General features: G+C 43.5%; 1 protein-coding gene across 2 annotated transcripts in view; it reads right to left on the reverse strand.

The window, feature by feature from the left end:
* ANP32A (acidic nuclear phosphoprotein 32 family member A) overlaps positions 1–11,103 on the reverse strand; it is a 36,543-nt gene extending 25,440 nt beyond the window's left edge. The window contains exon 1 of one of the 2 annotated variants that reach the window (XM_045822795.1): positions 10,970–11,103. In XM_045822795.1, the coding sequence (XP_045678751.1) occupies positions 10,970–11,023 (54 nt within the window). In that variant the 5' untranslated portion in view covers positions 11,024–11,103. Of the gene's footprint in view, positions 1–9,855; positions 9,972–10,969 lie in introns of those variants that run through there. The other variant, XM_045822794.1, reaches the window with a different exon arrangement.
* Positions 11,104–27,017: the final 15,914 nt, after the last annotated feature.

The raw sequence follows: 27,017 nt of genomic DNA on the forward strand, positions 1-27,017 counted from the left end.
CCAGTCACATCACTTGTGCCTGCTAGTAAGGCCAATAGCTAAGGTGAAGGTAGTTACATAATGTGGGCCAAGTCCCTCCCTGGGATGCATGCCCCTGAAAGTAATCTCTTTAATTTTACTGTCACAGGATCTTGCCTCAACCACTCAATCACCCCAACCCTTTCTCTCTCCCCCCCTCCCCCCACACATTCTCCCTTGACTTCTGCAGGAGGCAGTGGAATCTGGCGATCCAGTCCTTCTAGACACCTGTGACTGCCAGGTCCTACCACCACTTTACTAAGATGCCTGATACAGACATTGTAGGCCTCCCTCCTCCAGCTTCACTCAGGCTCTCCGTCCGGGCCCCCACAGCCTGAAGCTGATTCTGCCCTTCACTTATTCCCAGCCTGAGGATAAACAAGTAGGAGAGGTCTACTGATAGAATCCTCTCACCTCAGACACTTCTGAGCCTCTCCAGACATCTGGCTTTTGCTGGACCCTAAGGGATAACCTGAGGGAGCTCTGGCGGGAAGGGGGCGGGGGAGATCTGTACACACAGCCTAACCGCACAGCGCAGAGCTGACACCCAGAAATGGACACTTGATTTGCTGGGGATCTCAGGCAGATCATTGGATTTCCCCCGTTTTTCAAAGAAGGGTTAAGAATGCTCTCCACTCCTACCCATCACACACCAGGGCCGAGAAGATCTTAATAAGGAGAGAGTGCTCGGTAAGGTACAGGCATTTCCTATGTAGCATGAACTTTCAGGACCGAATTAAAAATAAATCAGCAACTGATTAGAACAGTGGTCTCCTAAGTGGATCACCCCAAGAACAATCTACTGGGATCCAGGAAGAAAATATTAGGACTTTTAATATCTTTTAACTTCCCCTTAATTTTTAGTATTGTTTTATATCATGCATATATTTATATGTAATGTATGTGAATAAGGCATAACTAAATGGGAAACATACTGGGACTCATGTTCAAGTTTTTTACTATTATGGGAGGTAAAAATCGGAAAACGTTGCAGACCACAGGGCTGAAAAACTATGAACTCACCCACCCAGTGGCAAAAGCTTCCAACCCACTCAGTGGGGAGCTAACAGCTCGGTGCTTGGCTTACCAAAGAGAGGGTGGTAAAAATGACAAGAACGTGCAAGTACATGGTTCCTTCATCCAACCAACACTTCTAGAATGCCCACCATGAGCCAAGTACAGCGCTGAGCTCTGAGGATACACAGAGCTAAGCAGAAACAGGTCCTTTAAATCAAGCAGCTTACCAGCTAAGCAGGGGGAGAGATGCTAATTGAAACACTCACATTCAGGAATGTATAATTGCAAACTGAAGCACTTTGAAGGTAATTTCTCTAGGAGTTTTCTAACAAAAGAAGCAGACCTAGAGCTGAGGAGAGGTGGAGGGTAAAGGAGATGGTGAAGATGGCTGGATGCTAAGTATGTGGTGGCGGCAGTGACAGCCTGGAGTAGATCTGAGCCACTGAAAGGCAGTGAGTGAGGCTGGCATGACAGGGAGGGGGGCAAGGGAACAGATGGGAGAAAGAGGCCAGCAGTGGCCAGTCCACGCAGGACCTTGTTGTTTTGCTAAGGAGTCTGGACTTTATCCTAAGAACAATGGTATATTTTAAGTATGGGGTAACACGATTTCATCTGTGTTTTGGTAAGAGCATTCTGGCTGAAGTCTGAAGCATAGCTTACAGGGGGCTGTGATGCAGGGAAATTAACTGGCAAGCAGTACAGTATTTTGAGTCGACAGAACTTGTAATGGGTAGAAAGAGGATCATGTGTGTGCATGTTAGGAGGGGGACGGAGGAGGCTGCACTGGTCATGGTTCCCTTTGAATATGCTGAATGTGAAGTGCTTTGGGGAGACTCAGGTGGAGACATCAGGTGAGTCCTGTGCCTAGTAAACAGCACCTGCCAATGACGGAGGAAATACAGAAAAAGAGGGCCCAGGGCCCAAGTGTAACTGAGTCCAATACTTCATGGCTACAGAGGGCCAAAAGGCCACCAGAAACTGAGCAGCAGCCAGAGCTACAGGAGAAAGACCAGAGAAAGGGAGGGACAAGAGGGAAGGTATCTCATGAAGGTCAGGGTGAAAATACTGCCACTTAGGAGTCACATAAGAGAAGACAGTGAAGGCTGTTGGGGTTTTGGAAGCTGTTTAGGAAGCACGCCAGACTGAAGAGGGCAGTAGGTGTGAGAGAAGTGAGGCAATGCAGGTCGTTACAGACGATTCACTAAGCTGCACGTAAAAGGGAAGAGATGCTCAGTTCTGCAATGAGATAAAAGAATTGAGGGAGTTTTTCCATTTGCTTAGGGATGGGAGAAACACCCCGACTGGAGCAGCAGCATCCACATGAGAGTGGCTAGGTGCCCAGAAAGAAGAGGACCAGAGAGCAGGCAGGGACGAGACCCAAAGGACAGGTGAGCTGGGCACAGACTTGGTGTAGTAATTTCTTTGGAAACCAGGGGGTTTCAATGTTCTCTGCAAGGGAGGAGATTGTGGTGGGATGGGGTGGGGAAGGTTTAAGAGGGTAAGTGGGCAGTTCGAGAAGAGTCTGGAATAGTTGCTGAGGGCAGTGACAAAAGGAGTTGCCCAGGAGAGGGGCAAGTAGTGACATTATCCTCAGCAGAAACAACCTGGCAATCCAATGCTGGGGCTGCGCTGAGTTGTTTGGATGGCATAGTTATAAACACATCTAGAAGCAACAAATTTACTGCGAAATTGCTTGTAGGGAAAAATAACTTCTGGCAATTTTGAATCTATAGCTTCTAACCTCTTTTCCCATTGAAACAAATGTTACTTTTTTATATATAACGTGTCTGTTGATAACGTAAAGTTTATTTTTAAGTGAATGCCAACTGTGGTGTTTCTAAGAGAACTAACCATAATAACAACATATAATGTTTATTGAGTGCTTACTGTGCGCCAGAGACCATGTGGTAGGTACAACCACGTCACTTTACACAAAGAAGGAAGGTGCTGTGAGGTGAAGGGGTTTGCTTGCCCAAGTAGCACAGCTGAATGGGGGGGTGAATGGGGTAGGGACCGGTAATAAACCCAGTGATCTGAGTGGGAGCAGCAGCCAAGTACACTCTTCTCTCTACAACCTTTCTCCTCCTCACTGGTAAATAAATGTGGGAGCCCCAGGCACCCTGCAAGTGTGCACCATACCAAATGATGGCAGGCAATGGGCAATGAGGGTAGAAAGAAGGGTGGAGGAACATGCCTGACTGAGGGCCACTGGACCCACCAGCAACCCCAGACAGCATCCAGCCAGGGTGGAAATGTAGGATAATGACTCCCTAATGCCATGAGAAAGTCTGGGTTGAGAAAGACCTAGAAGGAAGAGAGCAGCCTGAAATTAAAAAAAGGGACTCAGAGATAAGCTGGCTTAAAAGCAGGAGAAATCACTGACCTTCACAATGCTACAAATGGCATTCTCCCTATCAAACCACAAAATAAATACTTGAGTGTGAAAGAACCATAATATTCCCTTTTAAATGTCTTTCAAACACTAACAAGTAATGAAATCAATTTATGGGTCAAAGCCAGCACACTTTTTTTTTCAATGAACAGATAGTGTGTTTTATACAGTAAGGGGCTTGCTGTCAGTTTTTCAAATAACACGTCTGCAGACGCTCACCGGGCAGTGGGGTGAAACACTTCTTCCTGTTGGGATCACAAAGTCTGAAAGCCACCAGTCTCATTCAACACCCCTATTCAGAGTGAAGAAAACAGAGACCCAAAGCAGCTGAACAACATGATCAAGGTAGTTAATAGCAAAGCTGAGAACAGCACTCAAGTCTCTAATAGTTCTCTGGTAATTTCCTCACGTAACTGGAATCTCCAAATGCAAATACTTCTGGGAAAGCCAGCCCTGACTTTATTCCATGTTAGAGTAAAAGATAGTGGAGTACAGTAAGCTGGTCTTTTAGATCTGATACCTGGAGCAAGTTTGGGTAAAGGAGAAGATAAAACAAGTGTACAAGGCAGCGGTGGAGCTAAACCAAAATAAATTTGAGTGGAAATATGGGGGTTGCAGGGTGTGGCCCAGTGGGCACAGAACAGGACCTGGTGTGGCAGAACAGAGACACTGTATCTTGTTTACAGACTTTGAATTGACAAATATCAGGACAACTGGTTCTACACAAGGAGGCTGCTTCCATGTCCGGGCAGGTGGCCCAGGGCCATGGGTGCTTTGTGCATCTCTTTCGACAAATTTTATTAAATGAGAAGTTCTGAACAACAGATACCTTCACAATTCTCCATCCCTGCCAGACGCCATCTCTTTAATGAAAACATCATTGTTGGGTATTTATCATCTGTTGTAAAATTATATTTCAGTGTAAGGTGAAGAGTCAGAGTCAGGTCCACGTTTCTCTATTTGTGGCAGGAAGGCAGTGGTGATGGGAACTAGTGGAGGGCACTTTCTAGGAGACTAGAACTAGCCAGAGCAGGGAATTGACAGGGCAGAAAGCAGGGAGGGTAGGGGAGGGCCGCAAACATCTATCTGTAAAAGAGTGCCCTCTCTGGGTACCACAGTAATGAGCCTCTTTTTTACCAAGTTAGAATTCAGGGCAAACAACTGGGCCAAGTTCACTGTACCAGGGCTCACCACCACTCAGCCACAAGTTCCCTGCTCCTTTCCTAAGTGACTACACTGAGGTAGAGAAGGCAGGCACAGTGGAAAGGAGACGTCTGATGAGCACCCTACACACTCTCCACAAAGGATCACCAACAGCTCCAAGTTTCTATTTCAATGTGGTATGATTAATTTGGACTGAAGTTCTGGGATGACCAGCCCTCAAAGCTCAATCAGGTGCCTGTGTTACAAATACGGATTGTGTAAGTCTAGAGTAAGTCACCTTGAGAGGCTGGTGGTACAGCAGCAGCTAAGACTGGAAACAGGTTTGTTCCCTTGGATTTAGTATCTTCTCCCCCAGACCTGGCCACCCTCATATCCATTCCTTCTGTTCATTAGCTCAGGCACATGAGGCTGGAGTTAGAAAGAGCTCTGAAACTCAAAGCCACTTTACTGCTGGTTTGTTCCCCAGGAAACATGAATGGTGTAAGAGCAGCAGGACCAAACAATAAATTCCAGGATTATCTGTGGTTTTCAATGATCTGTGCTCTGAGGGTCTGATGTCAGCCACTGGGTACACAGCTGCTGCACCTTATGTAGACCTCAAAGCTCAAACCGTTGCAATTCAAAGCTCCTTCCCTCTAGCTCTGAGAAGACATCTAAAATTTAAGAGCAACCATTTAACTACAAGATATGCAAAAACCTTTTGAAATATCCTGACTACGCAAGATAAAGAATTTTAGCTGGTTACACAGAGCCTCTGGATAGTAGGAACGTTCAGTTTTAAATGGGTAACAAGGGTAATTTCTCTTCTAATGCAGGTTCTTGGATTGAGTCTAATTTCCACTAGGTATCAACTAAAGGGCACACATAATAGGATTTGAAAAGCTCCCTACGACACCAACCAAATAAATGGCTTGCCATATGCCTGCTAAAAAAATTTTTTAACTCAAAACCCAGATTCCAGGGTCTTTCCCCCTAATCTACTAAAACAGAGATTACCAAACTTTTTCTGTAAAGAACCAGATAGTAAACTTTACCTAAAGGCAAAACTGACAGTGCTACACAGGCATTTTCATGAGAGAAAATAAATTTCCACCATTCTTTTATTGATAAAAATATATGAGCATAATTTTCATAATTCTTATAATAAAGGTCTAATATAAGTAAAATTCTTTTTTGAGTGGGGGATACTACTTTATTTACTTAGTTGGGATTCAAAGTTAAGTGTTCCATATCATCAAATCGAGTGCAGTGTTTATATGCACAATTACTCTTAACTCATGGGGCTGTACACAAACAGGTTCCTCAGGTGCATCTAGTGCTGGGCCACGTTTGGGACCCAATGCACTGTATAACTTTCAAGGTTCTTACTGTCCCATTAAAGGGCCTCTGGTTTTACATCGGGAGGACAGCCCAACTCTGCTGCACGCCTGCTGTCCAACTGTGCAGCTCCCATCCTCAGTGCCTCACTCTCACAACAGGGAGGACAGGATGTCACAGTGCTTGGCCTACCCGGAAGGAGTTGTTGGGAGGACTGAGAGGAACCGAGAGGTGTTATTAGTATACCAGTCCTAGAGACACTGAGAACATGCTAATTCTGTTGTTTTTTGGCTGTAGATAGAGACTAGTAAAAATGAAAAATGTATTACATCCAAGGTCCCATACAAACCACTGCATAACAAGTTCCTGTTTGTCTTCTCACTACCCCAAACACATCCCTTAACACCTAAAAGGCTAGATTCATTTCAGCCTAACCAGAGATGACACGGTAAACCAAACCCAGAAAGTGCATGGCTCCCCCTTGAAATGGTCATCCACCAAGCTGCTGGTCCTGACCAACACCATCAATGTCTTCAACAAAGAGGCTCTCCAGTCTTCATACTTTCCACGACAGGAAACTCACTAACTCATAAGGTGAGTTTCAAAACCACTGAAACAAAAAAGCTCTTCCTTAAGGTATTTTACAAAAAAAGGTGCTTCAAGAGAGGCAGCTGAGAGTTGAGGTTGAGTACAGACCACCTGCGATAAGCTGTCTTCAATTTCCTCATGTGTCACATAAGAATAATAAGAGTACCTACCTCATAGTGCTGTTGTGGGGACTAAATTAATTGATATGCACAATCCACTAAGAACTGTGCCAAGCACAGCATGGGTACAATGTTTGCATTAGCTGTTATTAGCAGCCATTAGTATTCTAACCCAAAGAGGAGCTCAGAGTTGTGCCCCATGGCACCCCAGTATCTCTCAGGGAGTAACACTGTCATAGACTAAGCACCTGAGGGCCAGATCAAGCCAGCTCTGTCACTTAACTGACTAAATAGAATTATTATTTCTGTTTTCCAGGTAAGGAAACCAAGATTCAAAAAGGTAGGTTAGGCTGACCTGCCTGAGGTCATGGGGGCAGGTTAACTTACCTTATTACCTTTCTGTGGCAGGGGGAATTCAAACTCAGGTCTGTGTGGTTCCAGAACCGAGATTCACTGTGGACTCAGCCCCCAGACTCAAAACTACCATCAGCAGCAACACTTCAGTAGCAAAACATAACTGACCATGACTACCCTGAGCTCACGTTCAATTTTCTGCCTGTGAATTCCTGGTTAGCTTGCATAAACTGGAATTAATATCAGGCTACTTGAACTCAATTAGGCAGTAAGTCAGACTGGAAAACATCATGCGGTGTATTCCAAAGGTCAAAGTTAAATCTGGCTTACTGGGCAGCCTTTGCCCAGCACTGCTATGAAAGCTAGTCTCTATGCAGACACCGGTTTAACCAGTGAGGTGTTTAATCAGCATCCTACCGCCTTCAAAAAGTCCCAGAGAGATGCCACCTACAGGACGCCTTGTCTACCTCTGCAGTCAATAGCCAGAGAAAGGCAGTCGGCAGAAAGACATCACTTTTTAAAAAGCAAACCATATTCCCTTCTCTCTTCTGTTTATGGTTACATTTGCTACTGTAGCTGCCTTCCCGTTGGAAAAAATAAAAGGAGGAGGGCAGAGAAGAACGAAGGGGGGCTCCCCTAGCAGCCTGCAGGGCGCTGCAACACCCACCTGAAACACGGAGCAAGACCTACCTTCCCCGTAGAGCCCAGCCTGAGGGCGTTTCCCCAACTACTTCATAACTCGTCCCTCCCGGGTAGCGGCTGCTGTCCTTGGCTTCAGTTGGGGGCCTGTAGAGTTGCGTGCGTGTTCCCTCCCAAAAAAGAAACCTCCTGTTCAATTTCTTTCCCCACCCTGCTATCAATTCCGAGGAGTGAATAAACACCAGGGCGATCAGTTCTTTAGGGCCACATTTAACTACGTCTAAACGGCTGCAGGAGGAAGGGCGAATTACTGAAGAGAAGATGGGGGAGGGAGCACCACCGGGGGTAGGGGGAAGCGCTGGAACGAAAGATCGTCGCCCTCCCAGTACGAGAGCAATTGCTACGCCCCAGCAAAGCCTCAGGCCGCTGGCAGGGGGAGGAAACACTCACAGGGGCCCCAACCACATCTGAGGGTCCCGGGGCCAGCTCCCCCTGCTGCTTCCACGTCCAGGCCCGTCGGGGTGATGGCGCAAGGCTCTGCCTCCCCCCACCCCCAAGCGACAACAGCCGCGGTGACAAAATGGCAGCCTGGCGCCCGCCAGTCGTGCCACAAGCAAGCAGGGCCCTGGCGGCTGCCCCTGCCCCCCAATAACGCTTTGGCACCCTTCGGGCTCGGCCTCGGGTGGGCCTGGTCGTTAAAGAAATAATAAATAAAACACCTCGAGGTCCAAACCAGCTCCGGACACCCAAAGACCCGCACGGGGCCAACCAACGCACCCACGCCCCGGCCGGCCCGCACCAGGCCCAGCCACCCTCCAGCCACAGCCTGCAGGGAGCCCAGGGCCCGCATTCTGGGCCCGCGCTCGGCGCCGGCCCGCACTATGGGGGAGGGGCGGGGCGGGCCGCGCGAGACCCGGGAAACATGGCTGCTCGTCCTATTTCAGCGTCGCGGCGTGGCCACCAGCCTCCGGACCAGAGTTGGGAAAGGCTCGGAAGGTGGGTGTGTGGGGGCCCCTGAGGGCCGCGCGGTGGGCACGGGAGGAGGGGGCTCCGTCTGGGCGCAATTTGTCTTAAGAACGTTAAAAAAAATAGTTCCTCCTCCCCCACCTCTTTTGTCCCTCATTAGCTAGCTTTCTCCCCTCCTCCCCAAACGTGCAGAAAGTGCCCCCTCCACTTTGAACCCCACCTGGCCTTGAGGCCCGGGGCAAGCGCGTGGGCAGAGAGCCTGGGTGGCGAGGGGGCGAAGCGTGAGAAATCACTCCCAGCTCGGCGCGCTCCCCTCCCCCCAACACACACTCGGGGAAGTTTAAAGAGCCGGTTCGACCCGCTTTCTAGCTCGCTCCCAGTTGGCCAGCAGCGTGGATGGGGTTGGCCAGGTGATCCGAGTCCCCACACACAGCCACCCGCGGAGACCCAGGCCCCCTGCTCGGCGCCATTCCCCCTCCGCACAGGGGGCTTCCGGAAAGTACGCGCAAAGACCGAGGCTCGGGCCCCCTCCCCCACCACCACACCCAGCCCCCAAATCCTCCGGCTGGGGGTTCGAGCCAGGATGAAACCGACCAGAAAAAAGCAAGCCGCCGGCAAATTGTTCGAGGCAACTCTTGCCTTTTCCGCCGGGCACCCCTCCCCGCCCTCCGCCACCCCCTCCCCGCCCTGCGCGCCATCAGGCACTGCACGTCTACAGTCCACAGCTGCGTTATGATGGGGAGAGGCACAAAAAGGATCTTGTTTTCAAAAGTCTCACTCAGGTTTGGGGGAGGAACTAGAGAAAAGAGGAAGCAAGGCCTGTCTTAGCCAGGGATTCGGGTTTTAACCAGCTGGAGGGGCGACAGGTCACACCGTGTTGCCCCAACTCTGGAACCCTGGCCACCAAGGCTGAAGCGAAGGCCCTCCCCCCTGGTGTTCTCCTGGTCCCCCCCCAGGGGCGACTAAAGGAGTCGGAAAGCGTCTCTGCCTCAGACCTAGGTTCTCCGCAGAGCCGCCAACTCGCATAAAACACTGAAAGCGAGAGGGAGCCAGAAAAACAAAACAAAACAAAAACAAAAAACAAGCGTTCGAGTACCCACCCTGGCCTTCCCCCTCCTTGAGGTGGGCTTTCGCTGAGCCTCCCAGTTCCCAGCCGCGTAAGTTTCCTTCGGCCCTACTCCCACCGCTGCCCAATCAATAACGGCGACGGGAAGGCAAACTCCCATCCCAAAACTGCGTGTTCGCTATGCCCGCATCAATCTGGACCCAGCCAATACCCACCACGGGCACCAGCTCCGGGCAGCTCGCGTCCTGACAAAGTTTCCTGTGCCCATTTATTAGCCAGGTGGCTGCCCAGGAGCCCATCCTAGAGAAAGACAGGCCGGGGACACCAGGGTTCGAAGGCTGGCATCCGGAAAGAACAGGGGCGAGGGGGGGACCGGGACGTAGCCTTTGGGTAACTTGCAATAGCGATCGCTCGAGGTGGGGAGGCGCGGGGATTATCGGTGCCTTCGCACGTTCGAAAATCCCTCCCTCTCTGCTTCCAATTTTTCCTGCCTTCCTAAGGAAAGGAAGAAATATCAGCATCTGGCCCGAAGGTGGGGTGGAAAGAGTGAGGGAGAAAGAGGAGGAGAGGAAGGAGGCAGAGAAAGGGAGGGAGGGAGAGAAAGGGCGCGTTCACGAACACTACAAAGTTACAAATATGGCTCCCCCGTCTCTCGCCTCATCACTGCAAAGAAATGAAGACGCACTTTAAACTCGAGCCATTCCCAACTCCACTGCAGCCCCTTCCCCACGCGCTCTCCCTGGGGGCCTCGGCCCACATTTATCAGAAACTAAACCGGACTCGCGGAGCCCAAAACTTATTGTGTGTGCGCGAGGGAGAGAGAAAGGGAGGGGGAAGGCGCGGGAGGGGGCTAGAGGGGGGTATTCATTTATAAAATATAAACCCCCTTTTTTGTTGTTGTTAAATCCAGGAGGCAGCCCCTCTCCTCCTCCTCCCTCGTTAATCTTTTCCCCCAGACGGAGTCATGGGAGCAGCGAGCTCAGAGGGTCATTTCGCCTCATTCTCTCCGACCCAAACGCGTGCGCCCGCTGGCCCCCGATGGGTGCACACTTGCACGCACACTCGCACCCACACTCGCACACGCGGGAGCACACGCACAGGTAGTCACACACCAAGGGCAGCGGCGGCGGCAACCGGAACATGCTCGGATGGCATTGCAACCCCCAACCTTGTAATTCATTTGCAGTCCGACCCCCAAACCCATACCTCCCGGGCTCCCCCCCTCAAAAAAAAAGTGCCTCACCCCGCAACGCACACACACACACAGACACACACACACACACAAAGTAGGAGAATGGACCGACAGAGATATTTTTGGCAAATGCTCACATCAGAGGGCGTCCTGTTCCGCAGCTCTAAATGAATCCGTTTGTCCATTTCCATCTCTCGCGCTCTCTCTGCAGAGGCTCCCGCGCCGGCGGAATTCAATCAATAAACCCCGAACCCACGGCCGCGCGTTTTAGGACTTTGAAGGCTCAACCAGCTCCGCTCGGTTCTCGAGCCCCCAGCACCCGCGGCGCACACAAACCTGATCACGGTGGAGGCGGGATTTGCGGTCGCGCGGATGAGCGGCAGCAGCCTCAGCCAATCGATGCCGAGGATCTCCGAGGAACAGCCAGTGGTGGCAGCGGCGGGGGGGGAAGGGGCCAATGGGCGGGCTACGCAGCCGGCCAGAGAGGCTCAGCCATTTGGTTGTGGTGCCGGAGACGGACCTCTTTAGATTTCTGGGCGGCTGAGGAACGCGGCTGCAGCTCCGCGGCTGAGCGAGGGGGGTGGGAGGAATGGCGGGGGAAGGGAAGGTGACTGCCTCGAGAGCCGAGCCGCCCGGCCTCGCCAGCCCGCCGCCGCCTCAGCGTTTGGCCGGGGGCGGGGCCGCAGGTGCGTTATACGAGGGGGAGGGGCGCGGCCGGAGGGGTCGGGTCGGGGTCCTAGCCGAACCGCGGGCGTCGCGGGGCTGCCCTAGGCCTGCGCGCGCCGCCCCACCGGGTTGCGGAAGGAGGCGGGCAGCGCGAGGTCTGGGAGCAGCCGGCAGCCGGGCGGGCGGATAAAAGGCCTGGGAAGAGGAGGAGGGACATAGGGTGTTGTATGTTTGGCGGGGAGGGAGGAGGGCTGCTCGTTTCGGGGTTCCGAGTGGCGGAGTTGGTGGTGCTTGGCTGCTGATCCCCATCATCTTTGTGATATCCCAACTCTGGCTGTGGCTCACAACCCGCGCTTGCCTTCGCTTCCAGCCTCGTCCTAGTCCAGCCGCAGCCACCGGCGTCCCTCGAATAAATAAGTAAATAAAAGCAAGTTGCGTCCACCTTTGGATGACTTACCTCGCGGTCTCCACCCTTTTCTCGGAGGGGCATTTCAAATTGCTGTCATTTAAGGAGGAGTGATCACCAAGAGGCACCCAGTATCTTGTTTAGTCAATAAATGAATGATCGTGGATTATGAACTGTTGGCTGGATGTATAGAATATTTAAAAGTGGAAAAGGAAGGTGCTACTAACTCCTGGTTTTCTGGACCGAACAATTTATGGGCTTTATAGACCTAGTGAAAGAAAACGGCGCAGTTTGGTCTAATCGTCCACCTGAGTCATATGGTTCAATTTGGGTTGCCATAGAGGCTCTACTTGGAGCACTTTATCAGGTTTTTTGGTTTGCGTGCTTTGGGTTTTTCGAATCACATTAATTGTAAGAGACTTTAAAGCCTTAATTCTTAGTGGGTTACCAACTTCTGCGCGCAGGCTTAGGATCTTGTCCTGTACTAAGTTGTCTGCCTATGGCTGTTAATAGATCATGGGGATTGTTGTCAACAAGGACAGATATATCTTGACCCTTCCATGCGCTGTTTTTCAATGCTTCTATTTCTACACGTCTACACTCCCCATACACTTTAAGGTAGTTTTTCTGTTTGGCTACATGTATGTTCAAGGAAGTGGGTTCAAGGGAGAGATAAATCAATATGTATGTTGCAAATTTGAAATGCTACATAACACCAGTACAGTTTCATTCTTAGACTTACAAAGTTTAGGAGGAAATAAAAAGTGACAGTAAATAAAATGCACATACAGAATGCTTACACTGGGGAGGAAGGTTGTAGTAACTTTAATATTGTAACCCGATGAATTACAGGAGGAAAATCCTGCAACTAAGCATTTTACTCAATAAATTCAGATAAAATAAGTGCAATTTGAAAGTGATCATGTTTATTCTTTGAGTAGCTAGGAAATGGGGAATAAAAATGTAAAGTCATTGTTTTAGTTTATATGGACATATATAGTATAGTTTATTTCACTTGACTTGGCTGACATGTTTTCCTCAATTTTACTGAAGTCAATGTGTGTAGTTGGAGTTTATTCTTTTTAAAATTATATTGGCTTTGTTATATGAGGGGGGAATTCAAAGTACCAGAATTTACTTATAAAAAATTGTGTATCCTTACATGTTTAAACTTCTGTCACCTTCAAAGTACTCTCCATTTGATGCAGTACACCTATCGAGACCTTTTTTGAACTCATCGATTTTGATGCCTTTTAGTGCTTCTGCTGCTTTTTGTTTCACCCCTTCCATACTGGCAAAACATTTCTGTGTGAGGACTTTTTTTATTCAGGAAAACCACAACAAAAATAGTCAATTGGGATGAGATTGGGTGAATAGGGAGGGTGGGGCACCAGGGTCATGCTGGTTTTTTTGTCAAAAACTGCTGAACACACAGCATAGTGTGGGCAGGTGCAATCGATCATAAATCACCCATCATGAAGTGGACAAACGCTTTGAAAGAGTCTTCAAAAAATAAATTCACTGAAGCTGAAAGCAGCCTCTCACAACAATGCCAGCTAGTACACTGATACAGATCGGTTCCTAGAACACACACAGTGGGGGAACCCTGTACCGTACGACATGCCCGCCCTCCAGAAGATAATTCCACTTTTGTTTGGGTCTCCCTTCATAAAACATATTGGACCCCAAATTACCTGTTTGCCAGAGCCAGTTGTTCTTTCTGGGTATGGTATTTAAAGTTGTTCCAAAACAGAGCTCTCCATCATAAACACATTAAGTCAATATGAGGTGTAGAATATGTAATATATAGGAGTCCTGAAGTTTATGTTCTCTGATGGTAGAACCTTCCATTTAAATATTTAATCCTAGTTAAGTCCACACCTTTAGCAATGTGATTTGGGACAGTGCCTTTCCAGAGAAGTAATGCCTTAAAAGCCAACCAGTCAAATGCAGGGATGTTGCTCATCCACCTCTGCTAAACAGAAGCAGATAGCTCACTTTAATTGTGCAAAGACTGAAGAAGATGCCTTGGAAGCCCAAACCTCCATTAAAGAAAGTGAACAGATACAAATTAAAATTAGGATTGAAAAAATCATGGCTTGATCACTAAATCAAAATATTAAATGTAAGTTGTTTTTAGGAGAACCTTACCTTTATATATTTTTGTAACAGCTTTTCTACTGGTGTTAGAAATTGAAAGAAGGCTTTGCCAGATGTCAATCATTACAGATGTGGAAATGTCCAAAAAATGTATATAACTGAATGCTTAACATCCCATCTTTCTAGCATACTTTGAAAGAAAAGATTTCCTCTCATTTTTACAAATAGATTTATTTGTAGTTTAAGTGAAATTTTAATCATTTTGATTTTATTATCAAAAGAAAATAGGAAGATAGCTAGAACTCAGTCATTTGCCCCACAGTGCTTAACCAAACATCAAAAACAAAAAAACAAAAAACCCTTGCTGTTATATTCCTTGTATTACGGTGTTGTTTCTTAAATTACATTTCATTGCATGTCATAGTAGTAAATCTGCTCTGAATGGCTCCGCATATTGCACATCTGAAGATGTAGTAAGAAAAGAAACTCCCTATCAAGTAATCTTGGCTAAATTTTGATGTGGAGTGGGAACAGAGTGAGTGATGATTCTACAATGGGAGTGAGATTGTGAAAGATGGAGAGTCTGTAACCTCTGGAACTGGATTTGATTCACACCAAGAGTAATAAATGAGATACAATTCAAAGGTTTGAGCCCCTCAGGAAAAAGATAGACTTAAGTACTGAAAGATGTCTTCCTGCCTTCCAGAACACTTTCCATCAAGAACCAGCCCAAACAAATAAGCATCCTATCTTGTGCTCTAGGAGGTTTGAGCAATGTGTGTCCTTAACCTCTTGATATCTGTTGGAAAGTAGTATTTTATAAATAACCTGCATTCATCCTGCTGTTCTTTTAGCTCATTTGCTTTTGACCTCTAAAAATGGAGACCCTCTAGGTAGCATCCTTTTTATAAGTTAAGCTAATGTATTCACAGTTCAACTTTTTGTCTTCAGTTTGAGTCACGGACACTGGAACCTGGCCATAATACTTTTTTACCTACATAATGGTTCTGCTACCTGGACCCCAAAAGACAGTGATATGGAAAGACTCTAGCTTTAATTATGTTCTCTTTATCTTTCTTTATAAATAGGTTTTAGAAATGGAGATTATTCTTTGAAATCCATGGTAATAAGTGTGAAACTGCTACTGCATTTTGATTTGAATAGCAAAGGAATGTTGAGGCCCAGCATCTAAAAAGTTAAACTTGTTTGCTTAATAAAGCATTAGATGGTTTTACTTTTAAATTATTGAATAGTTACCTTGTCAATGGCAGGTCGTAGAGAAAAAGCACTTGTAGGTAAAAATCACATGTGATTTTAAAAGTAATAGTAAAAATCTTAGAACCAACTTAAAGGTGAAAACAAAGACTTATCACCTGTGCACTTGTTTGGAAATCACTAGAAATTCTGTGATTCTACTTCTTAAATAGATTTGGTAAAAGAAGTTGTCATAAGAGGATAGTTTGTTTACCACTCACCAGGAAGAAAACCAGAGCCATACGCTCTTATTTTTAGTATTAAAATATGGCCATAAAAGAAAAAAGATGTTTTAAAAGCAGTGGAATGTGAAGTCATAGTATAAGACAGTAACTAAAGGCACTCTTCGTTGAAAAAACAGAAATGCAATTAGTTTAGAATCTACTAATTCATTCCAATCTGTCTGGGGTTGAAATTTACCTCTGAAGAAAAAGTTACTAAAGTCTATTAAGATATGAGATAGAGAACAAACTTCCTAAGAACTTTTAACATATTTACTATTTGCAAATAGTGTTCATAATTTTAAGCATATATGGTAAAATTGCCTTCTCAAATCATGTACTTTGATGTAGTGGTTCTCATTTGTATCTAGAAGTAATTATGTAATTTCAAATATATACTACAACTCTTCTTGAAATCAATTTCATGCATCCTGAGAAATTACTAATTTTTTAAATGTATTTCTAATTGAAATAGTAGGTCCTCCAGACAGAATACCTATACCCTAAACTTTTCCTGGAAATTCTGAATCCTAGCAACTTTAGTATAAAAATTACGCATTCACTTGCACATGACCAAATGAGACAGCCGTGTTACATGTTTGAGGACTCTCACCCAGCAGAGTCCTCATACACACTTTGCTCTGCTGGATTGCTTTTTTTGTCCCAAGAATTTACCAAAAATCATTTTATATGCCTTCTGTGTATGAGAATTGTATTACTTCTACATATATTCATTCAAAGGCAATCTGAGTAACTGACAGATACTTTTCACCAGGCTGGAGCAGCTCATGCCTGTGTCCATGTTCATGTGGAGAGGCAATGCTGCAGGATGAGGCAGAACAGCAGGCGAATAACAAGCATGTTGATCACAGTGTGGGAGCACTTTTTACAAAAGCTAATGAAAGAAAGGATATATTCATGTGCCCAGGAAAAAAGTGGGAGAGTATACACCAGAAAGCATTTTTCCTTTTTACCAAGCTTTTCTATGAGTAATGGGGTTGCAGTGTTGTTTTTTGTTTTGTTTTGTCAATATTTTCTAAGTTTTTCAGTTGATAAATAATTTTGCGATACGAAAGTTATTTTTAGTGGAAATACGTAGATATAGCAGATTTGGGGTATGTGTTCGTGCTAGTCAAAATTCTTGGTTGCAGGCAGTGGAAACTTTCCCTGACCAATGCAAGCAGAATACAATTTCTTGTAACTATCACGGGACCAAAGAACATGGTCCAAGAAAAGAAGAGGAAACAGGAAAAGCTGCACAGTCTGGAGCAGCCAAGATGGTGCTCCAGGTGTAGTCTGCAGAGGACCCCACACCTTGTAAGTTATCTCTTGAAGCTATGGACTCCGCACCCCTCCATTGCTGCAAATGATCTCTCAGGAGCCTCGGTTTTTAGTCACTCCCTCAAGATTCAAACCACTTAATGGAAACATTTCCAAATTTCCCAACTATCAGAGAGAAAAGATTGCCCCCTTTAGCTTCTACAGTGGGTGTGTGACACTGCCTCCCACCTACTTTAGGATTGTCCCCCCACTCCTGAAAAGTATTCTGGTGATAGGTGACCAAAACCCAAATCCACCAAAATGTTCTGATGAAACAATACTGTGAAAGCTTTCTAATGATCCCAATTACCCATCTTAGCTCCTTTCTTGCTCCCAATTACTTGGCAGGAAGAGACTTGATACGGTCTGAATGTTTTTATCCCCTCCCCCTGCCAATCTGTATGTTGAGATCCTAATCCTCAAAGTGATGGTATTAGAAGGTGGGACCTCTTCCTAACAGGAGGCAATTAGGTTGTGAGCCCTCATGATTGCAGTTAGGGCCCTTATTAAGAGGCCCCACAGAGCTCCCTAGCCTCTCCTGCAGGTAAGCAGGGCTGTCAAAACTCATTTTCATGGGGCCACATCTGTCTGGAGGCTGCCTTCAAAGGGCCAAATGTACTGTATTTTTTGGACTATACGACACCCCCCCCGCAAATTTGGGAGGAATAATGGTTGTTAATGCTGTTGTTGAGTTCTGTTTACATTTACACTGCTGAAATATATTATTTATGTTATTAAATACTTTGCCACATTTTTTGCTTCAAAAATTTTTTCCCTATTTTCCTCTAAAACCTAGGTGTGTCTTATGGTTCAAAAAACAGTAATTTTAGGACTGTATAAATGTAGCTATTCCTTAACTAGGGGCAAGGAGCTTGGCGCTGCCACCAGGTAGAAACAAGGTGCCAGGCCAGATAAAACATGGTGGAGGGCCGGGTTCGGCCCTCGGGCCTTGTGTTTGCCATCTCTGATGGGAGGAGATAGCCAGAAGTCAGCAACCTGAAAGGGTCTTCACCTGACCATGCTAGCACCTTATCCTGGACTTCCAGCCTCCAGAGTGTGAGAAATAAATGGTTTTTTAATTTATAAACCACCCAACCTGTGCTGGTTTGTTCCTATAGCCCAAACAGACTAAGACAAGCTGCATCACCTATTTAGGATCAACCTAAAAGAGCTACTATTTGGAATCCTTAATTTTCTTTCAAGTGCTTCCTTTTCCAAATCCTAGGCCAGAAGAAACAATGTATTATTATTGATGTCAGTGATAACGAAGCAGAACTGATAGTGACTTTGAGATTTTGAGAAGGATGCCCAGTAGAGCTATTTGATTTAAAATGATAAGAAATTTCATCCTAAGGTATACACTAAAGATAGAATATCTACATGTTGTATTTCATGAGTAAATGCAGAGACCTCCAGATATCAAGTGCTATGAGATCCTGAGTAGAGACGCATCACTGCTGATGGGTTTCTGTCTGCCACTCTGCACATAGGCCAGGCTCAAGTGCAGAACTAAACCGAAGGGTATGAGATTTGTAGTACAAATTTATTGGAAGAAGGCAAGTGGTCACAGGCTAAATAATGGTTCTTAAAAGAAGTCAGTCACTTTTAAGGACAATTTTGAAGGAAAAAAATACTGATAGTGAAAGAAATACAAAAACCACAAACACATCAAAGAGACCCATATTCCTGGGAACAAAGAAAAAACATCATAAAGGATCTGCTTAGAAAACATATTAATCCTGGGATCTTGTTCTCTTTCCTCCTGCCCCCCATCAGCTCAGGTCACCTAGCTTAGATTGTTCTGTAGCTAGGAAAAGCAGATGATACGCTTGCAAGGACTTGGAACAACGTTACAGGAATTCAGCTGTTTTCTCCTCTAATTTTTATAGTTGTTAATGTATGATTTAACTGTTACATGAATAGAAGTTCCTTCTAAATGATAATGACTTCTCTCCAGAGGCACAGTGCTAAAGATTCTGCTCATTGAAACACAAATTGTACCCTAATTGGTGTGGCTCAGTGGATTGAGCACTGGACTGCAAATTAAAGGGTCACTGGTTCGATTCCCAGTCAGGGCATATGCCTGGGTTGTGGGCCAGGTCCCAGTAGGGGGTGTGCAAGAAGCAACGACACATTGATGTTTCTCTCCCTCCCTTTCTCCCTCCCTTCCCCTTTCTAAAAATAAATAAAATCTTAAAAAAGAAACACAAAATGCTCTTTATGACCAAGTGTTTTATATATTAGAATTTAACTTTGCAGATGATTCAATGCAAATAGTGGCAGGCTGCTAATTATTAAATAAAATCTATTTCTTCTTCCTGGACACAAAGCTTGACTGTGACTCCCGGTTGCCCTTGTAGTTAGATTGGGTGCATCGGACTGAGTGCTAGACAGCTGAGTGAGAGTAGAAGTGATGTTTATCATGTTGAGGCCTAAAATCTCCAGTGCATGCTAACTGAGCTGGAGGTGACAGAGTGACCTTGGAAACCACATGTTGTTCATGAGGTTGGAACCTCCCACAGCCTGGGTCTCTACAGAGAGCCACCTAGCAGCCTATTCACTTGCTCATCAAGAGATGAACTGTGACCAAGACAGAAACTTTATGGCACTGTGCACCATTACATGCTAGAGACTTACTGCAGCCTGTGCTAACTAACACTAATAACATTTTTTAAAAATCAGTCTTAGTTTTGTATTCATTTATGATTATGTAGATCAATTGTAAATTTCAAATATTATTATATTTGCAGTATATCTTTGACCTATAGGCTCTCAGAAGCATCATAAAACAGATAAAAGAGTTATATTAGGTAACAAGAACCTAATGAAGAACAGAATTGTAAGAAAGTCTATGTAACACTCAAATATCTTTTTTTCCCAATTTAATGCTTGACTCATAATAGCTATAAAATAAATGTCTCTTGTTTATCAATAAATGATCCTTCCTTCCAAGCTCCAGACTGACATTTCAATTGTCCATGAGACATTTCCTACAGAAACATCCACAGAACATTTCCAAAACTAACATAATCCTCCCTGTCGGCCTCTGCCCACTTTGCCTCTACCAAAATGCCATCATGTGCCTCACTCTCCTGTTTTTACCAGTGGTGCCCTTGGAATTGCCTTCCTTTGACTCACATGGCCAAGTGGTTGCCTCATCTTCTAAGTTTTATTTCCCAAATAGCTTTCCTTCTTTCAGTCCACTTTCTCTACTACACCCAAGAGTACTCACACAACCTCCAATTTCCCTCAGGTCGATTGACCCCATGTGCTTGTTTTTCTCACCAATAACATTTCAAAAAAAAGCTATGGCCAGTGTGGCTCAGTTGGTTGGAGAGTCGTCCGGTAGATGAAAAGGTTGTGGGTTTGATTCACAGTCAGGACACGTGCCCAGGTTGCCTCTTTGATCCCCAATCAGGACACACGTGAGAAGGCAACCAATCACATCGATGTTTCTTTCTGCACCTCCCTCCTCCCTCTCTCTCTAAAAAGCAATGAAAAAAAAATGTCCTTAGGTGACAGTAAAAAAGAAACCAAAAAACCAACATTTTTTAAAAAGTATTTTAAAGACCAACATAGGATCACCAACTTTTAATTTTGCAAGATAAAAACATTTTAAAACATTTCTTATTTATTTATTTTTAGAAAGAGAGGAAGGGAAGTACAAAGGGAGAGAAACATCAATGTTTGATTGCCTCTTGCATGCCTCCCACCAAGGACCTGGCCCTTAACCCAGGCATGTGCCCTGACTGGAAATTGAACTGGAGACACTTTGGTTCACAGCCCATGCACAATCCACTGAGCTACACCAGCTGGGGCTCAAATAAAAACATTTTTTTTAAAACTTCTTTATGTAATCTATATGTTAAAGATAAATATATAAATAAAACATTTGCATTATGCATCTATCCATCAATGGATACTTAGATTGTTTCCATGTCTTGACTATTGTAAATAATGTTGCAATGAACATGGGCATTTATGATTTACTTTTCTATAGACTATTTTTCTTTTTTATTGTCGTACAGTTGTCTCCATTTTCACCCCACCATGCCCCCCTGCCCCACCAATCCCTACCTCCCACCCTTGAACCTACCCCCTTATACATGTTCCTTGATGCCCCCCCCCCATTATCTCCTATTATCCCTCTCCTTCCTCCTCTCTGGCCACTGTAAGTTTGTTCTTTATTTCAATGTCTCTGGTTGTATTTTGCTTGCTTGTTTGTTTTGTTGATAAGGTTCCACTTATAGGTGAGATCATATGGCATTTCTCTTTCACCGCCTGGCTTATTTCACTTAGCATAATGCTTTCTGGTGCTATAGACTATTTTTAAAAACAGTAATGTAGGGAGAACTCAACTTTGGAATATATGAGAGTCCTTTAATGTTAAGTGAATTTAATTTTATACAAACCCACTGCATTATTCGAGATTTCCTACTCAGGTAGTTGGAAACTCTTCCATGGATCAGCACTGGCCCTGATGTTCTCTTGTGGCCAAATGAACGGGTCTAAGCTCCAGTCACAGTGCCCCTCCCACCAACAACAGCTTCTCTGGCTCCCGGTGGCCTCCCTCCCTCCCCCAACCATGGGTTTAAATTCCCAGTAAAGAGACCGTGTATTACCTTCCCATCTGATTTCTAATTTCCACATAAATTGGACCTTCTGCTGTTCCCTTTCTTCTGCTTTTGACTATGTGATTCTCCCAGTTTATACACCCTTTCCTTTTTTCTCACCAATCAAAATTATACCCAAAAATTGAGACCAAATTTGATGCACCTGCCTTCTTGAAACCTTTTTAAACCACCCAAAGATCCTTTCTCTTCTTGAATTTCATAACACTATTAAGGCCATTCCCCTGTACTATGTTTAGTTACCCACCTCCGCCCCCTGCACAAAAAAATCCTTGGAGATAAGAATAGTGTTTGACATTTTTGTTACCCCGTGTGTTATTTGAACATTAAATATTCAATATATATTTCATGACTAAATAAATGCTTTGAACCTAGTGGAAGTCCCTTTGAAACATTTAAATTAGTATAATCTTTAATGTCAAGTAAGTAGCAACAGGATATTGGGGAAATAGGGATTACTAAGTAACTTCTTTATTCTTTCCAATGTGAGGGAAACAAATTCTTATTTCTATGACCATAACACAGAAGTTTTTCTACTATAAACATTTTATTTTAGGCTCCTACCCAAGGATTGAATTGTCTTAAAAGGCAATTTGTGGGAGAGGTGGGAATTACAGAGCTCCCTAACTCTGATCTTTGGTCTACTCCAATTTTAGTGAAGGTATACAGTTTTTATTTTGGGGGGCTTTATATTCAGCAAAAAGCAAGAAGGAATAACATGACAAAGCTCAAAGACCCAAAACCATAAAATTTCCAGGAGAAAAGATACAGGGTAAACTCCTTGACATTGGTCTTGGCCATTATTTTTTGGATCTGACACCCAAAGCCAAGGCAACAAAAGCACAAAGTCAACAAGTCGGGCTACATCAAGACAAAAGGCTTCTGCACAGCAAAGACAGCTGTCAACAAAATGCAAGAGCAGCCCACGGAATGGGAGAAAATACTTGCAAATCATATCTAATAAGGGCTAATATCCAAAACATATAAAGAACTTGTAATTCAACAACCAAAAAATCCAGTTTAAAAATGGGCAGAGGAAATGAATGGACACCTTTTAAAGAAGACATACAAATGGCCAACAGGTACATGAAAAAGTGCTCAACATCACCGGTAATCAGGGAATTACAAATCAAAACCACAATGAGATATTATCTCACACCTGCTAGAATGGTTATGATAAAAAAGACAAGACATAAGAAGTGCTGGTGAGGATGTGAAGAGAAAGAACCCTTGTGCACAGTTGGTGGGAATGTAAATTGGTACAGCCTCTGTGGAAAACAGTATGGTGGTTCCTCAAAAAATTAAAAATAGAACCACCATATGATCCAGAAACTCCACTTTTGGGTTTCTGTCTGAAGGAAATGAAGTTGCTATATTGAAAAGCTATCTGCATCTCCATGTGCATTGCAGCCTTTTTTATATTAGCCAAGAGATGGAGATAACCTAAGCATCCATTGATGGATGAATGGGTAAGGAGCATGTGGGATATCTGTGTCTATCTATATCTCAGCTATGATAAAAAAGGAAGTACTAGCATTTGCAACAGCATGGCTGGACCTCGATGGCATTATGGTAAGTGAAATAAGTCAGACAGAGAAATGCAAACACTGTATGATCTCTTATATGTGGAATCTTAGAAAAAAAAACACCTCATAAATATAGAGACCAGATTGGTGGTTGTCAGAGACAGGGGGTAGGTAGGGGGCAAATTGGGTGATGGTGGCCAAAAGATATGAACTTATAGTTGTGAGACATGAGTTCTGGGGATGTAATGTGCAGTGTGGTGACTAAAGTTAACAATAATGTACTGTATATTTGAAAGTTGCTAAGAGAGTAATTTCTCACCACTAGAAAAAAGAACTTGTAACTCTCGAGGTGATGGATGTTAACTAAAGTTATGGTAATCATTTTGCAATGTGTACATATATCAAATCATCATATTGTACACCTAAAGCTAATGTTATATGTCAGTTACATCTCAATAAAACTGGAACAGTTTTTGAAAGTGAAAGAAAAAGTGATATGGCAAAGCTCATCTATTTCACTCTTATTTAACAACTGAAGGAAATCTAGCACTTGTCCTTCACTTTCTACATTTGACCTAGTAAATCTAACATGTTTTTCTGTAATGGTTTATGAAATAAAATCAATATACAAATGTTTTAGCTTTACTCTAATTATATGAATAGAAAATTTAAGATTAGGATAAGTATAGTTTATTAAGCTATTAACTTTTACAGAGATATGAACATAAAAGACAGAATCCTATAAAAATACAGGAATTTAAATTTTGGATTTGAATTTGAATGGGAGAATGTGGTAAGAGGCTCTTTATGCATAGACTGGCACTATAGCTTAAAATGAGAAAAACTATGATTCCTTAAATTCATCCCTTTTAAAATGTGAATCATTGACTTTCAGCTCTATTTACTATTGAGTACCTGACATTGGACTCACCTTCTGCTGTAAACAACAATAAAATTGTGTAAAATGCAATGGTGGCCACTGGACAGCACCCAAGGCAAGATTACCACCCTTCAGGAAAGGGAAGCACATGAGGCCAGCCCAACATTCATCCCGGCACAGGCATATGGAGCCCAAGCAGAGGACAGCAGTGTCTATGGACAGAGGAAACAGGTATTGGAGCTCAGGGCCACTAACATAGCTGGGTTTAAAGGCCAGAGTTCCTTAAATGAGAGAGCTTCAGAGAATGAGCCTTCTAAAATCGCATAACAATTTCCCTTAGGTACTTGGCCCACTGTTAAGATGTGTATGAAAGGGGCAGGACTTTGGGAGACCCAGCAGAGAACAGTGGCTGGGAGGCAGGAAGCTGAACAGAAATTTCAGGGTTTGCACAAAAATGGGAAGACATGAGAGGTTAGGCCCAACCTAATTTAAAATGTATAAACCTTCGTGAATATCTAGGCACTTAATGGATACCCCAGAAAATCCACATCCTAGCATTAAAGACCACGAACTAGCCATGTTACACAACAGAAGTAAGGACTAAACTTAAACAGACACTTGCTGTCTGTACAAGATTCAACACTCAGAGGAAGGCAATATAATCTAGAACTGTAAATGTAATAATCACTGTATTAACCAGTAGAAAAACAAAATAAAAAACCCACTGGTTATGCAAAGAAAAAAAAACAATCAAATCATCATAATATGAATAGTAAAAGAAGCAGACAAATAGAACAAAACAAAAAACTATATTAACCAGCAGAAAAACAAAACACACAAAAACACCCTCACTGGACATGCAAAGAAAAAACAACCACCAAGATGGTCTGTTGGGGTATGAACCCGCCATCTTCTCAGATCGCCAGCCATCTGAATAAAGTGCCCATAAAGATAAAAAAAAAAAACAAACAAAAACAAAAACCAACAACCAAATGGTCATGAGGTAAAACAGTGAAAGAAGCAGACCTAGAGATGGTTCAGACATTAGAGTTACCTGATAAAATTTTCAAAATAACTACCATTAGTATGTTAAAGAAATTGGAGGGAAAGGTGAACAAAACAGATGAAAACACAGAGCACTTCAGCAGAGAATTTGAATCTATGAATAGGAATCAAACAGACATTCTAGAAGTGTAAGATGAAATATCTGAATTTAAGAACTGTTTGAATGGTTACAGCACCAGTCTAGACTCAAAGTTAATCACAGAAAATATTTAAACTGACTACAGGAGGAAAAAGTAATGAAAAAGAACAAAGCATGAGAGAGATATGCGGCATAGGCAAAAAAGTTAGTATACAGTTAATTTGAGTCCCAGAAGGAGAGTTGAGAGAGACAAGCATCAGCAATATTTAAAGACTGATGACTGAGAGTTTGCCTACCTAACAAATCATAAAGCTCACAGATTCAAAAATCTTCACAAACACCAAGCAGGATAAAAAAAAAAAAAACTCCTAAGTACACCACAGTCATACTTCTGAAAATTCAAGATAAAAAAAGGAAATCTTTAAAGCAGGTAAAAAAAAGGACACCATATCTCCTGAGAAAACAACAATAAAGATAATAGTTGATATCATAACAAAAATGTATGGAAGTTGCAAGACAATAGAATAGCATCTTTAAACAGCTGAAAGGAAAAAAAAAAACCCTGCCAACCTAGATTTCCATACCCTCCCCTGACAAAAAGAAAAGAAAGTTTTAAAAAATGTTCTCAGACAAATAAGCTGCAAAATTGCATCCCTAGCAGGCTAATGTGATAATAAATCCTAAAGGACTTTACTCAGGTTGAAGGTAAATGATCATCATACTCAGTATCATCATACTGAGTAAACATAAGAAACTCCTGACTATTGAAATAACAATCATAACAAATATTTGTGTGGTCTATACACAGGCAAGCAATAAAATATATAAAATCAATAAAGGTGTGTGTGGGGTAAATGGAGACAAACTGTTGTAAGATGCTCATATTATCTGTGACAATGACAGGTACTATAATAAGTCAAGAATACATATTTTAAACTCGGATTAACTACTAAAAAGACTGATAGTAACAGGAAAACAGAAAGAATGGAATATTAAAATCCTTGATTAATAGGAACAAGGCATGAAAGGAAGAAGAAAATAAATAGAAAAAAACAAAACAAACAGCAAGGTAGTAGACTTAACTGCAACTTAATTATTTTACAATCAGAGTGAACAAAAGAACAGAGTGAATAAAGGAACAAAACTCCCAATTTAAAGACACAGATTGTCTCTTTCCACCGTCTTGGAGGCTGTGGAGGTCTGCTGGGAACAGGACTTCTAAAATGACAAATACGTCTGGTAGGCTGTGGTTCAAAGCCATTTCTGCTGGCTATAAATGGGGTCTCTGGAACCACAGGGAACACACAGCTCTTCTTAAAAGGGAAGGTATTTATACTCGAGATGAAACTGAATTCTGCCTAGGCAGGCAAGAGATGTGCTTAAGTGCATAAAACAAAGAACACCACAGTGACTCCTGGTGGCAGACCCAACAAAAGCAGCATCACCTGGGGAAAGGGAACTGAGGCTCACAGAAGCAGTGGTGTGGCTCCGGCCAGATTCCAAACCAACGCTCCTGCTAGAACCAGTGGACACAGAATCATGTAATGCTGTATCCCTCAAGGATTTCAACTCATTGAAAAGTAAATAAATACAGGTGGATTTGTTCTCTTGTAAAAAAAAAAGACAGATTGTTAGATTTTTAAAAAGACCTAATTAAATGCTGATTACAAAAGACACACCAAAATACACTCAAATATGAAAACAAAAACAAATTTGGTAGAAAGGATGGATCAAATATGTCATTTAAACACCTAATCAAAGAAAGCAAATTTCATTATGTTAATACAAAAAAAAAGGTAAATTTTAGGGCAAGAAGCTACTACTTGAAATAAAGAGTGAAATTTCATATTGGTAAAGCAGTTAATTCAACAAAAAGCAACAACAATGCTAAATTAATATACACATAAGAACACATCTCTAAAATGCATAAAGCAGCAGTTTACATAATAAAAGAATTGATAAATCCAATCATATTTGAAGAATTCAACACAGCTTTCCCAGTAATGTATAAAACAATAAAAAATTCAAATATAAAAT

This window comes from Phyllostomus hastatus, unplaced genomic scaffold (genome assembly GCF_019186645.2).
Source record: "Phyllostomus hastatus isolate PE091 unplaced genomic scaffold, TTU_PhHast_1.1 phas_scaffold_501, whole genome shotgun sequence".
Lineage (NCBI taxonomy): Eukaryota > Metazoa > Chordata > Mammalia > Chiroptera > Phyllostomidae > Phyllostomus > Phyllostomus hastatus.